Source organism: Onychostoma macrolepis, chromosome 05 (assembly GCF_012432095.1).
Source record: "Onychostoma macrolepis isolate SWU-2019 chromosome 05, ASM1243209v1, whole genome shotgun sequence".
Lineage (NCBI taxonomy): Eukaryota > Metazoa > Chordata > Actinopteri > Cypriniformes > Cyprinidae > Onychostoma > Onychostoma macrolepis.
The window spans coordinates 4839686-4856138 of record NC_081159.1 but is presented as its reverse complement, the minus strand read 5'-3'; the positions used below and the strand labels follow the sequence as shown (position 1 = coordinate 4856138).

The window sequence follows — 16453 nt, the reverse complement described above, 5'->3', positions numbered from 1 at the left end:
TGCTGTCCATTTCTTCTGATCATCCTTGAGATGGTTCTACACCTTCATTTGAGTCCAGCTGTGTTTGATTATACTGATTGGACTTGATTAGGAAAGCCACACACCTGTCTATATAAGACCTTACAGCTCACAGTGCATGTCAGAGCAAATGAGAATCATGAGGTCAAAGGAACTGCCTGAAGAGCTCAGAGACAGAATTGTGGCAAGGCACAGATCTGGCCAAGGTTACAAAAAAATTTCTGCCGCGCTTAAGGTTCCTAAGAGCACAGTGGCCTCCATAATCCTTAAATGGAAGACGTTTGGGACGACCAGAACCCTTCCTAGAGCTGGCCGTCCGGCCAAACTGAGCTATCGGGGGAGAAGAGCCTTGGTGAGAGAGGTAAAGAAGAACCCAAAGATCACTGTGGCTGAGCTCCAGAGATGCAGTCGGGAGATGGGAGAAAGTTGTAGAAAGTCAACCATCACTGCAGCCCTCCACCAGTCGGGGCTTTATGGCAGAGTGGCCCGACAGAAGCCTCTCCTCAGTGCAAGACACATGAAAGCCCGCATGGAGTTTGCTAAAAAACACCTGAATAAGATTCTTTGGTCTGATGAGACCAAGATAGAACTTTTTGGCCTTAATTCTAAGCGGTATGTGTGCTGCAGGGACCGGACGACTGGTTGCAATCGAGGGAAAGATGAATGCGGCCAAGTACAGGGATATCCTGGACGAAAACCTTCTCCAGAGTGCTCAGGACCTCAGACTGGGCCAAGGTTTACCTTCCAACAAGACAATGACCCTAAGCACACAGCTAAAATAACGAAGGAGTGGCTTCACAACAACTCCGTGACTGTTCTTGAATGGCCCAGCCAGAGCCCTGACTTAAACCCAATTGAGCATCTCTGGAGAGACCTAAAAATGGCTGTCCACCAACGTTTACCATCCAACCTGACAGAACTGGAGAGGATCTGCAAGGAGGAATGGCAGAGGATCCCAAATCCAGGTGTGAAAAACTTGTTGCATCTTTCCCAAAAGACTCATGGCTGTATTAGATCAAAAGGGTGCTTCTACTAAATACTGAGCAAAGGGTCTGAATACTTAGGACCATGTGATATTTCAGTTTTTCTTTTTAATAAATCTGCAAAATGTCAACAATTCTGTGTTTTCTGTCAATATGGGGTGCTGTATGTACATTAATCAGGAAAAAAATAAACTTAAATGATTTTAGCAAATGGCTGCAATATAACAAAGAGTGAGAAATTTAAGGGGGTCTGAATACTTTCCATACCCACTGTGTGTGTGTGTGTGTGTGTGTGTGTGTGTATATATATATACACACACACACACATTATTGTTTAATATTTTGGGGTCAATAAGATTTAAAAAAAAAAAGTATTTCATGCCCACTGAGGCTTTTATTTAATCAGAAGTTCAGAAATTAAGTAATATTATGAAATAACATTACAATTTAAAATAACTTCTATTTGAATATATTTCAAAATGTAATTTATTCCTGAGATGGAAAAACTGTATTTTCAACATTACTTTAGCGTTACATGATCCTTTAGAGATCATTCTGATAATCTGAATTGGTGTTCAAGAAACATTTCTTATTCTGGATTCTTTGATGAATAGAAAATAGAAAACAGTTTATTCCAAATAACCTTTAAAGGGAAAGTTCACCCAAAAGTGTGAATTCAGTCATTAATTACCCTCATGTCGTTCCAAACCCACAAGTAGAGAGTAATTAATGATGGAATTTAAATTGTGAACTAACCCTTTAACTTTTGAACAGTAGTGTATATTTTGTTTATTTATTTTAAAAAAACACCATACAAGTCCATATAATCATTTGCTATGTTCTTATGGTAGCTTTGTGTAAAAAGGCTGAAATTATTTACTAATAAATCTTACTTCTACTCAGATGCCCAAAAATCATTGTATTTTATACAATGATGAAATTCCCATTTTTGAGTTAACTGTTCCTTTAATGCCACTGCTATTCCTGTTCTGCTCCTTTTCTAAGCTCAAATTCCACTCTCTTATTTCTGTCCTGCCCTGTCTGGGCCCACAGCTGCCACTAAGTTCACTGATCTATTGGGTGTGGTACGTCGGGGCTCGGTGCCCACATCTGATGGTGAGGGGGGAAGCACTATCACTCCAGCTGTTGTTTCTTCCCCCTCCACTCCCCAGACCCCCAGCATTCCCACACAGAGTAAGTCCCTGATGGACCAGTATGCAGAGAGGTCATTCCGGAGAAGTTGCTGAGTCTGTGTTTATTACAAACTTCTCACTCACTGCATATTTGATTCGCCATGTTTTCTCCTAGCAGTTAGTGGTTTATCTATCTTTTTTTTTTTTCTGTCATCTGCCTTTCGTCAATTATGCATCCAGTGTCACGTTTGACTGATCTAGTGAGCAGTGTGCGCAGACCTACGGCCCCTCATACAGACAGTGAGCCATCAGCAGCCAGCAGACCCCTTACTGCCCCAGTATCTGCCCCATCACACCCCTCCCCTTCCCCTGCCCAACCGTCCTCCAGCCCCCTGCCGTCAGCACATTGTGAGTATGTGGTGTCAGTGTCTGTGCTGGCATTACTGGCACAGCAGCATGAGTTTTTGATTTTCCTGGGAGAGTAAAAAGGCAGCGGTGATGCTACTGGACTAACATGCATACAGTGTGGATTTCTCGGGTGATTTAATCACATTGCTGTGTACACCTGGGAGTATTATGTGTCGTGTCTCAAATGCATCATCTGTGACCACTTTTGTATTATGAAGGGGAGAGTATCTCACAAGTGTTATTTCAGGCTTTTACAGCACACACACACACTTGTTGAGGTGAGGACTTTGTTAAAATAAAATAATGTATATATGTATACATCTCTCATGGCTTCCAATAGGGATGGGTGATATACCGGTAGACACGATTAAGTGGTAGAATTTTGTCAACCTGTAGAGATTTCGGACCATCGTCTCAATCACAATTACATGCTCGTGTGTCTTTGCTGTGTTACGTGGTGACAAAATGTATCATTTGCACACGTTTTAAGCATTGCGGGTTAAAAACAAGTGATTTTAAGCCATTGAAATGCAATCAGCAGTGAAAAAGTGGACTCATTTCACTATATGCATACACACATTTGTATGTTTCAAAATGCCTGTCTTTGCATGCATCCTCGTAATCCACATCCACAGTAATTTAAGCTTTAAGTCAAAACACACAACTGAAAGAAAACACCTGTGCAACACTATATTGGATCCGGCAGCTCTTAAAGTGTCAGCAGTCTAATATTCCTGTCATTTATGTCTGTCATTTATGTTAATCAAACAACAAAAGAGAGAAAATCTCTCACTGCTCTTGACTAAATCACTTTTGTAACTTTAATAAGAAGAAATATATACAGTCAGGTCCATAAATATTGGGACATCGACACAATTCTAACATTTTTGGCTCTATACACCACCACAATGGATTTCAAATGAAACGAACAAGATGTGCTTTAACTGCAGACTGTCAGCTTTAATTTGAGTATTTATTTACATCCAAATCAGGTGAACGGTGTAGGAATTACAACAGTTTGCATATGTGCCTCCCACTTGTTAAGGGACCAAAAGTAATGGGACAATTGGCTTCTCAGCTGTTCCATGGCCAGGTGTGTGTTATTCCCTCATTATCCCAATTACAATGAGCAGATAAAAGGTCCAGAGTTCATTTCAAGTGTGCTGTTTGCATTTGGAATCTGTTGCTGTCAACTGTCAAGATGAGATCCAAAGAGCTGACACTATCATTAAAGCAAGCCATCATTAGGCTGAAAAAACAAAACAAACCCATCAGAGAGATAGCAAAAACATTAGGCATGGCCAAAACAACTGTTTGGAACATTCTTAAAAAAAAAGGAACGCACCGGTGAGCTCAGCAACACCAAAAGACCCGGAAGACCACGGAAAACAACTGTGGTGGATGACCGAAGAATTCTTTCCCTGGTGAAGAAAACACCCTTCACAACAGTTCGCCAGATCAAGAACACTCTCCAGGAGGTAGGTGTATGTGTGTCAAAGTCAACAATCAAGAGAAGACTTCACCAGAGTGAATACAGAGGGTTCACCACAAGATGTAAACCATTGGTGAGCCTCAAAAACAGGAAGGCCAGATTAGAGTTTGCCGAACAACATCCTATGGACAGATGAGACCAAGATCAACTTGTACCAGAGTGATGGGAAGAGAAGAGTATGGAGAAGGAAAGGAACTGCTCATGATCCTAAGCATACCACCTCATCAGTGAAGCATGGTGGTGGTAGTGTCATGGCATGGGCATGTATAGCTGCCAGTGGAACTGGTTCTCTTGTATTTATTGATGATGTGACTGCTGACAAAAGCAGCAGGATGAATTCTGAAGTGTTTCGGGCAATATTATCTGCTCATATTCAGCCAAATGCTTCAGAACTCATTGGACGGCGCTTCACATTGCAGATGGACAATGACCCAAAGCATACTGCAAAAGCAACCAAAGAGTTTTTGAAGGGAAAGAAGTGGACTGTTATGCAATGGCCAAGTCAATCACCTGACCTGAATCCGATTGAGCATGCATTTCACTTGCTGAAGACAAAACTGAAGGGAAAATGCCCCAAGAACAAGCAGGAACTGAAGACAGTTGCAGTAGAGGCCTGGCAGAGCATCACCAGGGATGAAACCCAGCGTCTGGTGATGTCTATGCGTTCCAGACTTCAGGCTGTAATTGACTGCAAAGGATTTGCAACCAAGTATTAAAAAGTGAAAGTTTGATTTATGATTATTATTCTGTCCCTTAACAAGTGGGAGGCACATATGCAAACTGTTGTAATTCCTACACCGTTCACCTGATTTGGATGTAAATACCCTCAAATTAATGCTGACAGTCTGCAGTTAAAGCACATCTTGATCGTTTCATTTGAAATCCATTGTGGTGGTGTATAGAGCCAAAAATGTTAGAATTGTGTCGCTGTCCCAATATATATGGACCTGACTATATATATATATATATATATATATATATATATATATATATATATATATATATATATATATATATATATATATATATATATATATATATATATATATATATATATATATATACACATACATAGTAAAAGTTATTTTTCCTGCATTGGCAAAGCTGAATTTTCAGCAGCCAATTCATTTTTCTTCTTAATTATGTAAAATACTTAAATCCAACATAATAATTATTACATATTTAAATAATCTAAACAAACCATTTGTGATTGGACCACCTGGTTTTACAGAGAATTATTGCATTGTGTTGCCTGTAGAGATTGAGTTGTAATTTAACCTTCAGTTATTTGAGCTGTGGTATTTGAGTCCTGTGACTAACAGAGTTGGAAAGGAAATGCTGTGTGAGAGCATGTACGGTAGAGTAGGTGGCTGAAATCTGTTAGGGTGGATGTTCAGACAACCTGTTTTTTTTTTCTGTCTTGTTTAACACATTAGAAATGAGACTGCTGAATAAAATAGTGAACCTGTGGAATATGTTTTGCGGTCTTTTAAAGGAGATGACTATGCTTACCCATAATGCTCCTCCTGCCCATACTAGTACAAGATGAGTAGGCTCCTGTTAACACTTCCTCTTTCTACAGCACGCAAACAGGAGATCATCAAAATCACTGAGCAGCTTATTGAGGCCATCAACAATGGCGACTTTGAAGCCTATGCGTAAGTCACTTGTGTATTTTTAACTTTATTTGCCCACAGTTGATATTAAAGGGGTCATATGATGCGATTTCATGTTTTCCTTTGTCTTTTGGAGTGTTACAAGCTGTTTGTGCATATATAAGATCTATAAAGTAACAAAGATTAAAGTCTCAAACCCAAAGAGATATTCTTTATAGAATTTAAGACTCTGCCACGCCTTCCTTCAAACACACCCCCACATGTCTACGTCACGGTGTGGGAAGATTTGCAAAACACCGCCCAAATGTATACGCAATGAAAGAAGGCATAACTTTTATTTGCGCTGTAGTATCGTTGCCGCCGTCGCCATGTCCTGGAAACACTGTTTCTTGTTGTGAAAGCGAAAGTACTTTGTTTGGGCTTCCAAATGAGTACACAACTACAATTCGGTGGTTAAGTTATATTTACAACACTGTTCCAGAACAGTACAACGCAAATATTCGAGTGTGTGCAGCACATTTTACGGAGGACTGTTTCTTGAACCTGGGATGTGAACACTATGAATGGCTGTGAACACTATAAAGTTGGGCAATCCCACGTCGCAAGGACAGTCTGGTGCTTCTGACTCACAGCCTGTAAGTATGTTTCGATATTTAAAGAATGTGCTACTGACTATTCAAACGCGAGTTTTGAGCAGTGTAGAGTAGTGCTTGTTTGGTGTTTCTACGATCACAAATGCAGACATGGTGTTATGTTTGCACGGCGCAATGCGTAAAAAGACCGTATGAGTCATTATAATCAATAATTATGTCCTCACTAAATGCAACAAATGCCTTGTTTATAGTGGGTTTTATTGTTTTAGTCTGGTTGCGCCGGGACACGGCATCACAATACGGTAAGGGGCGTAACATTTCCGTCACACGCTTGAGGTATTCGGCTAATCACAATGCACTGGATAGCTGGCCAATCAGAGCACACCTCGCTTCTCAGAATGATGAGCTTTGTAAAAATCGGCGCGTTTCAGAAAGGCGGAGCATAGAGGAGCAACAATAATGTACAGTATGTGGAAAATAATGTTTTTTGAACCTCGAACCACGTAAAAACATTGTACACCAAATGCACAAAATAATGTTCTTTTTAGCAACATCATATGACCCCTTTAAACGAGACGGCACTGAAAGAATGGCTTTAATACTTTCCAGTAAAATCTGCGACCCTGGACTCACCTGCTTTGAACCTGAGGCCTTGGGAAACCTGGTGGAGGGGATGGACTTCCACAGATTTTACTTTGAGAATTGTAAGTTGAGTTGGATTACTCTTCACATCTATCCTGTCGGTCATGACGTCTGCTTATTAAAGTGTGGCCATTTCTCACTCTGTCATAGTGCTATCTAAGAACAGTAAGCCCATCCACACCACCATCCTCAACCCTCACGTGCACCTGATTGGAGAGGAGGCTGCCTGCATCGCCTACATCCGCCTCACGCAATATGTGGATGGGCAGGGCCGGCCAAGCAGCAGCCAATCAGAAGAGACAAGAGTGTGGCATCGTCGGGACTCCAAATGGCAGAATGTCCATTTCCACTGTTCGGGAGCTCCAGCCGCCCCTCTACAGTGAAGGTACAGTGAAGCGTTATTTAACGCTAGAGTCTTTAAAGGGGTGGTTGATTGCAATTTCACTTTTTTTAACGTTAGTTAGTGTGTAATGTTGCTGTTTGAGCATAAACAATATCTGCAAAGTTGCAGTGCTTTTAAAATTCTGGAAGTTTAATGCCTACAAAAATGGCTGGTAGGGGCAGGGCTTAATTTGTGCCGGAACAAGCCGGATCCGGCACCTCCGAAATCCGATCCGGCACCTCATTTTGTTGGATCCCCCTCCTCACGCACCAATATGAAAGACGTTTGTGCTGACCTATTGTGCATATGAAATATCGTCTATAATGACCGCGCTTGCGGCACATCTACATTTGAAATAAAGAACCTGAGCGCGCAAAAGACGCGACATGTGAACTTCTCGGCTCTCACAAGACATGGGGATCCAATATCCTATACCAGGGGCGCCGTAAGGGGGGGAGGGGGTTAGGACGATTCTAAGGGCTAGGGGGAAACGTGATTTCCACCGAGGGGACCGCTAGAGCCCTGCATTCCCTGGGCTTCGATCGGGATATTTGAATTATTTACTAATAATACTAATATTAGTACGGATAATAAGGCTTCAGCGAGTCGTCTGTGAAATGCCATGCTTTCCGTCGCACCTTCCCAGTGTGAAAATTTGCAAACAAAAAGTGAACAGTTTTGAAGGACATGTGACAGCTTGTCTCAAACTTACACTTAAATAAAAAACTTAATCTTCATTATATAGTTGCCTTGAAATATGATGATATCAGCTTTTTAGTTTGGAAGATATAATTCACCACTGTGTGAGAGAGAAAACACATTTTGGTCTTTTAGCCCTTGTGACAATAATTACACTATAAAAAGACTTTCTGAAGTTGTAAATAAAACAGATTGTTGGCGTATGCAGGGCTTAAAGTTATCCGGCACTGTGCCTGATTTCCGGCGTGCAGCATTTGGCTGCAGAAAAAAAAAAATCATACATTTAAAAAAAAAAAAAAAAAAAAATGAGTTCGCCTACCAATTGTATGAGAAGAGCACAGATTTCACTCTCAATCAAACTAACATTACTAGCCAATCAGATTTTTTTTTTGCTCTTATAAACACGAGATGCGCATAATAGTATCCAATTGCAGAGTCGCAGCCCTGGTGAATGGAGAAGCGCAACACGTTTAAAAATCGGCAAGGCGCAATGGTCAAAGATATCCATCTAGTGCATATTTTTACATAGAAAAACTAATTAAAAAGCCATCTTCATAAGAACAATATGCTTGTCAGAACTAATTTGCTGGGGTTTTTGAAAAGGTCCTGTTCACACATGATCTCTTACCGGTAATTTACCAGTAAAGACTGTATGTGTGAAAGGGGCTAAACTCGTCCTCTGCATATGCTGTGAATTTGAATTGCTTAACGTTCATCTGGGAAAACAGTGTGCATTGTCTCTCTAGATTTGTAACGTAAATCATTTATAAGCCTTTGCCAACACAGGAGAATACATCAACCTATTTCTAAATATGCCGTTTATTGTACATAGTGATTCCAAAATAAAAGTTTCTGGGTTGCATGTGGCCAAATATTAAAATTTTATGGATTTAAACATCATTTAATCACGCTGTAAAGTGAAACGTCACCAGGTCGTTGGCACCCTCTGCAGGTATTTGTTATAATACATAATGTACTTAAGTAAGTTATGTTCATATTCTGTATAGGCATATTGCATTATGTATTTACTTGGTTTTGATATTTTATTTGAGCTCATTATTATTGCCTCATCGTTAGTTTATATATAAATAGTCATACTAAAGTGACTAGTCATACCTGGTTTTCACTTAGGTCTATTTGTGTTACTAAAAATATCGGATTATTCAATTGTTAAAATAATCAGTAGATTATTTGATTACCAAAATAATCATTAGTTACAGCCCTCGATTAGTTAACATATTTCAAAATTCAACTGCATTGTTTTACTTTTTGTAATTAAAAGACAAATATTTTGTCATTGAAAATTTCTTAAAAATAGTATTACAATGTCTCGTTCTAGTGAACCAAATAACTGTATTTTGTCTTATCTCGTGAGCTAAGTGTATTGTCACACCCCTAGTGTTGATAAGCAGTGATATAGCTCATAATTTTCCAAGTGTACGATATAGATTTCATTCGCTTTCATGAACCATATATTCATGAAAAAAAAAATCAGTTTGAATAAGTAAAACAATAACTTTGCTATAGTATCCTTTCAAATGTTAAAGTTGCCACAGTCATCGCATGCTTTGCATGTGCTGCCCCACCCCTCCCCCAGAAAAAAGTTCAGGCTCAGGATTTTTTTTTTTTTTTTTTGCTTGAACCCCTGAGTATGTCTTTCTACTTCAAAATGTTCCATTTAATTTAGTATTTTTTTGTAATTAATTGTGAAATTTACTAGCAATTTTTAAGTGAAAATTGTTTCTAAACCCTTTTGTTTTTCAGTGTAGCCTCGGTCTGCTCGTTGCACATTCTTGAACAAATGTTGTTGCTGTTCTACAAAGAGATGACACACAGCTAACGATCTTTTCTTTCCTCAGGTTGAGCTCATTGTAGCCACATCTAACAAGAGTACCCAGCCAGAAATGGAGAGTGCAAGAGTGAAAGAGAGAGAGTGAGGGAGGGGGGAAGTTGGAGAGAGAGGGAGGAAGGAAAGCGAGCCCAGTGATGGGTGGCTGTGAGTCTGCAGCACCTGACCCTCCCACACTGGGCCCGGCCCCCTCGCCTGTCAATCACCTCACCTGCCAATCACTTTTGTGCATCGTCTTTTGTCTTACCTTCAACTTTACCCTCTCCCTCCCTCCCTCCCTCCCTCCCAGACACCGTCCCTGTATCTTTACACCCGTACAGAGACTCCCTTTGTTGTGCACATGTGCTGTGTGGAGTTGGACAGTCTTTGATTAGTACGGATAATAAGGCTTCAGCGAGTCGTCTGTGAAATGCCATGCTTTCCGTCACACCTTCCCAGTGTGAATATTGTTACACTGATTCGCCGTCCTCACTTACAGTGTGTAGATTTTCAATATTATTGTTGTTATTATTATTATTATTATTATTATTATTAATATTGTTCTTACTGTTGTTATTAGTATTAAATACAAAGGCAGTTGTACGTGTCACTTACACAATTCACGTTCTGGATGCCAATGATTTTTAATTTATGCCTTTTCTTTTCTGAACATTTTTGGAGAGCATGAATTTTTCTGTATATCCAAAGCGGCCTGGGTGATATGGAGAAATAATGGCCGCCGTTTATGTACAGGCTTCTCAATGTGATTCACATCCAACCGATGCATCTGTTAGTGGACATATGTTGGTATGTGTGACTGTTTTGGGGCAGATTCTACCAGAGCCTGATCAAGAACGACGTGACGTTCGGGGTCTTCCAGCTTTAATTGTTATTTCTGGCGTCATTAGCGCAGATTTGGAATAACTCAGCAGATTTCCTGTCAGTTGGTGAACTTTGCATTGGATGAACAACTCCTTGTTCTGGAAAGCCAAAATCGTGCTTTATATGTAACCTGTGACACCAGTTAGTATTCGATATTAGTGTTGCGCTTTTTTGGATTTTTTTCAGCTGAGCCAGCGGTGTTAGGAAAGCGCCCATACAGTTGGACTGACTGAATCAAACTAAAAGCCATACCTCAGCTGAACATACAGTAGGCGTACCAGATGACCTCCTCATTCAAAACAGCTATTGTATCTCTACACTAGTCATAGTGGAGCTTTAAAATCATCGGAGGCCGTTAAAGAGCAGCTGATTGGAGGAACTTGCGAAATTTGTTTAAAGATGAAGATTTGGTGGTTTTTAACTGAAAGAGTTAAAAAAAAATTATCTTTTGCGTTTTTTCTTTGCTCTTATATTTTCGCTACATATGGTGTTGACATCACTATTACTCATTCTATTTTTGAGAGTTTATATATATTTTGTTTGTTGTCTGTGTGTGAGACTTTTAAGGAGAGTGAAAAATTTGTTACCCAGGATTACCCTTTTTAAAGTGTGTTTACCCTTTTGATGGCCGAAGTGCAGGGTGTGTGAAAACTTTCGAAGAATGAAGAGGTTTAAAATCGGCAGCAATAGTTTTATATTTCAGAAGATGGTGAGATGTAATTTATGAAGTATACGTCACACCTCATGCAACTTTATGCTGGTTTCGTTCTACTTTTGAAGGGTTGGTAAATGTGGTGAACTGTGTGGTGATCAGTGTGACATCATCACCCGGTCATGTGACTTATTTTATTGACCTTATATATTAATTGTGTCCTCAGGTTGTGTTAATTTATTTGATTATATTATCGCAAGTTCTTACGTGCTTCTTAAGTTGGTGTGCGTTGCACACTTTGATGTTTGAACACTAGCTTTGAGCCGCGTCATATCGATGATGACTACTGATCTTTTGTTGTTATTATTTGAAAGAAATCGTCCGAAGCGCCTCTCATAAAGATAAAAAGAGGCAATCTTTTAAAATCCAATCAAAATATTTCTCTCAAACAAAGCGACCCCGCAAGGCACGTGTTTGTGTGTTTGTGCTCCGGTGTTCTGCTTCTGTTACAGTTGCGTCTCATTCTTGGATGCTTTATCTCATTCAAAACTTCACCTGTGTTTATATGAGTCATCAGAGTTCCACACCTGTCCGCTCCCTAATAATAAAAAAAAAAGACAAAAATCACAAAAAAACAAAACAGCATGTAAAAAGTGTACTGTTCTCTGTGTGTTTAGAAACGAAAATAAACATGTTAACGAGTGAAAGTGCACATCACTATTAAAACAGGACACACAGTATTGAAACTGCAGTTTACTTGCATTTCAGCTGGAATTTCTTTGCATGACAGTCACTTGAACACTAGGTTTGGTGTTGTTTATCTTTTTGATTTCATATTTTCTATTGAATGCTGGTTTACCTAAACCTTTCTCTTATCTGTTTTACCAGCTTTATTAAGTGCAAAATATATTATAATATTTTTGTCCCAAAATGATGCTGACATTGGCAGTGTAAATGACGAAGACTATAGCTACGAAATGTCGATGATATTAAGATTATGGAAATGGTGATATTTCTACGGCATGCTTTTGTATTAAGCTCATTGTTGTCAATGCAGGGTGACTGATATTTATATTAACGACTATAAGATTACTCATTAGTATGAGACTGCTTGACTTCAGAGAAGCACTTGCAATATTAGCTAAATATGCATGGGTTTTTCAAAATCATTTTTAGCTAAATTTGTATCGGCAGTGACACAGTTCTGCTGTTTGTGCTTTGCGGATTTTCACCAAACCTGAATGGCCAATAACACCATGGATGGTTTCTGACTTTTATCGGTCTTTTATGACTAACTTAACAATTACAGCTCAGTACATCCAGAGTATTTCTACCTGCACCGTCTTTTAGCACAGGACTGTTTCCGTTTCACTCGTCATATTGTTTCTCTGATTGGAAACAGTACCGGATAGTTTCTCTGAAGTTGAGTTTTCTCACAGTAGCCCTCTGTTTTGTTTTTCTGTATAAGATAATATTCTCTTGATTTCTGATGATTCTTACTCTTGTTATTGCTCTGTTCTCAAACATGCTCTGTGTATTCCCTGACTTAAGCAAATGTGTTCAAAAGATATAAATAAACGAGATGATTTAAATACTGAAGAATTGTGTGCATGTGCATTCAAAATTGGCAAGCGATTTATATTTTTTAAGTGTTCCACTTTTTTTTAGCAGCCTTGGATTTTTTCTCGTTCATTTTTCTATTGCTAAAGAGTTGGGAATTCTGGTGTTAAAACAATTATTTAAAAATTAATTCAAATAATGCAGGCTGATGGCTATATACCATATGTCAACAACCTTGTAGCTCACAGTAGGTCTATTTTAACTTATTAAAAATCAATTCCCCTTAGGAGAAAATGAATGGGATTTTTATTTCCTTAACCTGACTGGAGGGTCAAAACTGTCAGTTTTAAAAGCAAGTTTAAAAACAGGCCTGTATAAGTCATGGAAATAGCTAAAATCATAGAATTTTTATTATACTTGGATCTTTTGTGTTGTTTTCGAGTAAAAGTCAACATGTCAGCGAGTATGTTGGTATAAGTCTATCCATTGAGGACACGTTTGTACACTACTAAGTGAACTGCAATGCAAATGGGAATTGCTTTCTTAATCACTTTTTATCTTTATTTTTCATTAGCATTTAAAACGCATTTTATTAAAAAATTCTACCTTGAGGGAAAATGAATACTGATTTTCTTCTTTATTTTTGTGAAAAATTTCACCTTTTGACATGGAGTGATCAAATGTATGAGTGCAGACGTTGCTTTGGATAAAAGCATATGCATTAATGAAACCTTTGTAATTCTGCTAGATTTGTGCACTTTCAGGCACAAGTATAGTTTTGCAGTTATAAATGGCCACCCTCCATGGTAAATGGAATTTGTGGTGACCTATTTACATTCTTCACTAATTAAAGTGTTTTAATGAAAACATGAGCATTTCAATACTGCTTGTCAAAAACCACATCAATCATTAAATTAAATAAATTACACTGTGTAAAAAAAAAAAACAGCACATACAACTCAAACAAAACTCTAAACAGTGTTATAAAAATCACATTCTTACAAACCAAAAACTAACATGGCTTTCTATAAATAACATAAGAGTCTGCTTATCAAACATGCAAACAAAAAGCACTGTATACTGTTATCAGGCCAGTTTAACTAGTCTCTCGCTGGCCTCCCAAAGTTTTTTTGCAACTCCAGAATCTCTAGCGAAGGCTCTAAGGTGAGCCGGCTGACAGTCAGCAAAATATCCTCCGTTGTGCTCGAGCACCTCATCTGATACGGCGCAGTAGACCACTGTCTGCGCCCCAGCCTCACACGAAACAAAAAACATGAACATCACCACCTGCACCAGGATCCGGAACAAAACAGAGTAATGACAGGTCCAGTTACTCTGAACGTAACCTGAATGAGACAAAAGACACTGTTCATTATTGCCCATACTTAAGCAACCGCAGAGCAACATTTCCACTGTTATAAAAATGAGAAAGTCTGCCTATATTTTATATCTCACCAGGGTGAACGGAGTACGCGGTCACTCCTTTCCCCTCCAGCATGCGAGCGAGCTCCTGTGTGAAGTAAATGTTGGCCAGCTTGCTGCGGCAGTAGGTGAAGAACGGAAACAGGTTGTAGTTGAGATCTTGGAAGTCCAGCTTCTGGTACTTGTAGCTGGAGCAGGTGAGATTGATCACTCTGCTCGGTGAACTCTCTTTCAGCCGCGGGAGAAGAAGGTTGGTCAGTAAGAAGGGGGCAAGGTGGTTGACGCCAAAGCACATGGAGAAATCATCATCTGTCCAGTCGAGGACGCTGGGCATGCCTGAGGGGGGAGGGGGGGGGGCATATTTGATGAAAATACAGTCAATCAGCAATATTGTGAAATATGTTTGTGAATGTAAGAAACATAAGATTTAAAAAAACAAAAAAAACAAGGCACTTTAAATTAATAAAAATGATAGCAAAGGCATTTACAATATTGCAATATCTTATAAAATACTCTGTATCATGTTTTTTACTTGCTATAGTGTTGTACTGTATTATTTATTTATTTAGATGTATTATTTATTTATTTCAATTATATTTTTTTATTTTAATGAATCTTATTTTTATTTATTTATTTATTTTTTACACAATTTTTCTCTAAAATTTCAAGGACCCCCTAATAGCCTATTGTTAACACAAAAGTAACATAATGCATTACTTTGGATAAAAAGTAACAACGCAATTAGTTTTTTACAGAGTAACACAATATTGTAATGCATTACTTTTAAAAGTACCGGTAACACTTTACTTAAAGCCTTTACGAATAATGCATTATGAAGGTATTCATAATGTGTGCTGTAAAGCATTATATCTTTTCATAAAGTTAAAATGCATTATAATATTTGAAAGTGTGCTCGTCGTGTTTTAATGCAGGTGAAAAAGGTGAAGCAATAAATATAAGTGTAATAATGTATTATAACTGTGGTTACAAATAGTCATGAGATCATACATTGCATTATAATTTGCATTACAAAGCATAATTCATGCATTAAAACTACTTTTATAATGCATTATTTATAAAGGCTTTAAGTAAAGTGTTACCAAAGTAACACTGCCTTGAGGGTCCCCGGACCCCAGTTTGAAAATCCCTGGTTTAGATCACCAATTGCCATCCGGTTATCAATCCTCACCTGCATTGTTGATCAGAATATCCAGCCGCTTCTCCTTTTGTAAGAAGGTTTTGCTGAACTCTCTTACAGACCTCATGTTGGCCAGGTCGACCTCCATATACAGCACGTTCATATTGTGGCTCCTGGCTTTGATCTCTCGAACGGCTTTCCTGGCTTTCTCCTCATCCCTGCAGGCGATGATCACACGAGCTCCTCGCAAAGCCAGCAACACAGCCGTCTCCTTCCCAATCCCAGCGTTCCCACCTGAAACATACAAGTTGCCATGCCACATGACATGCACAAGCATAAAAGAGGAGCTTTACACTTCTCAAACATCTTATTCACAATAGCAATGACCTTCCTATAAAGGTTACTCCAGAACAACACACAGTAACACATGATTCTCATCATTCAACTAATGGGATTTCACTTTAGATGATGGTTTGGCTTTTAATAAACAAGGAAATATGTAATCATACAAATGAAATTCAGTCTGAATTAATTGTATGACCTGTAGTCATACAAATGAAAACACATACAGTCAATCTGAATTATTTGTAAGACCTGTAGTAGCATTCAGCAGCTGTCAATCATGAGATGCTGCTCTTACATAGTCGGAGATATGAAGCCAAAAGCACTCACTTACCAGTTATAAGAACCGTTTTTCCATCTAACCTCTTCACATCCATGCAGTACCTTCTCCGTTTCATCCATTTCAATATCAAAAAGCACAAAAGTGCAGAAAATATAATGTATAGCAGGTGCATGCTCTGTTAGCTAAGCCAGCATAAGACAAACTGACTTCTTGAAGGCTAATACAACATTCAATTAAACTATTGCCGCTTTTTAGCTCACACCTTTAGTCTATTCAGAGGGGAAACATGGCAAGTAATTGTTCATTTTAAAAACGTATTGCAGCATCAGAGACTGTGTTTACAGCATTACACTAGCCATTAGCCACGTACGTACGTTAGA

At 38.8% G+C, this 16453-nt stretch overlaps 2 protein-coding genes across 49 annotated transcripts in view; one reads left to right on the top strand and one right to left on the bottom strand.

Annotated features, from left to right (window-relative positions):
* camk2b1 (calcium/calmodulin-dependent protein kinase (CaM kinase) II beta 1) overlaps positions 1-12930 on the top strand; it is a 71177-nt gene extending 58247 nt beyond the window's left edge. For 27 of the 48 annotated variants that reach the window (XM_058775323.1, XM_058775321.1, XM_058775343.1 and 24 more), the window contains 6 exons: positions 2055-2195; positions 2375-2542; positions 5617-5692; positions 6853-6947; positions 7036-7270; positions 9826-12930. In XM_058775323.1, coding sequence (XP_058631306.1) covers positions 2055-2195; positions 2375-2542; positions 5617-5692; positions 6853-6947; positions 7036-7268 — 713 coding nt within the window. In that variant the 3' untranslated portion in view covers positions 7269-7270; positions 9826-12930. The remainder of the gene's footprint in view (positions 1-2054; positions 2196-2374; positions 2543-5616; positions 5693-6852; positions 6948-7035; positions 7271-9825) is intronic. The other 21 variants (XM_058775353.1, XM_058775350.1, XM_058775362.1 and 18 more) reach the window with 1 other exon arrangement.
* Positions 11901-16451, bottom strand: si:dkey-174n20.1 (uncharacterized protein LOC796174 homolog). Its single transcript, XM_058775373.1, has 4 exons — positions 16125-16451; positions 15500-15742; positions 14344-14646; positions 11901-14234 (listed from the first exon to the last, which is right to left on the bottom strand). Exons 1-4 carry the CDS (start codon positions 16243-16245, stop codon positions 13975-13977), a joined length of 927 nt encoding a protein of 308 aa, XP_058631356.1. The 5' UTR covers positions 16246-16451; the 3' UTR covers positions 11901-13974.
* Between the last annotated feature and the right edge of the window lie 2 nt (positions 16452-16453).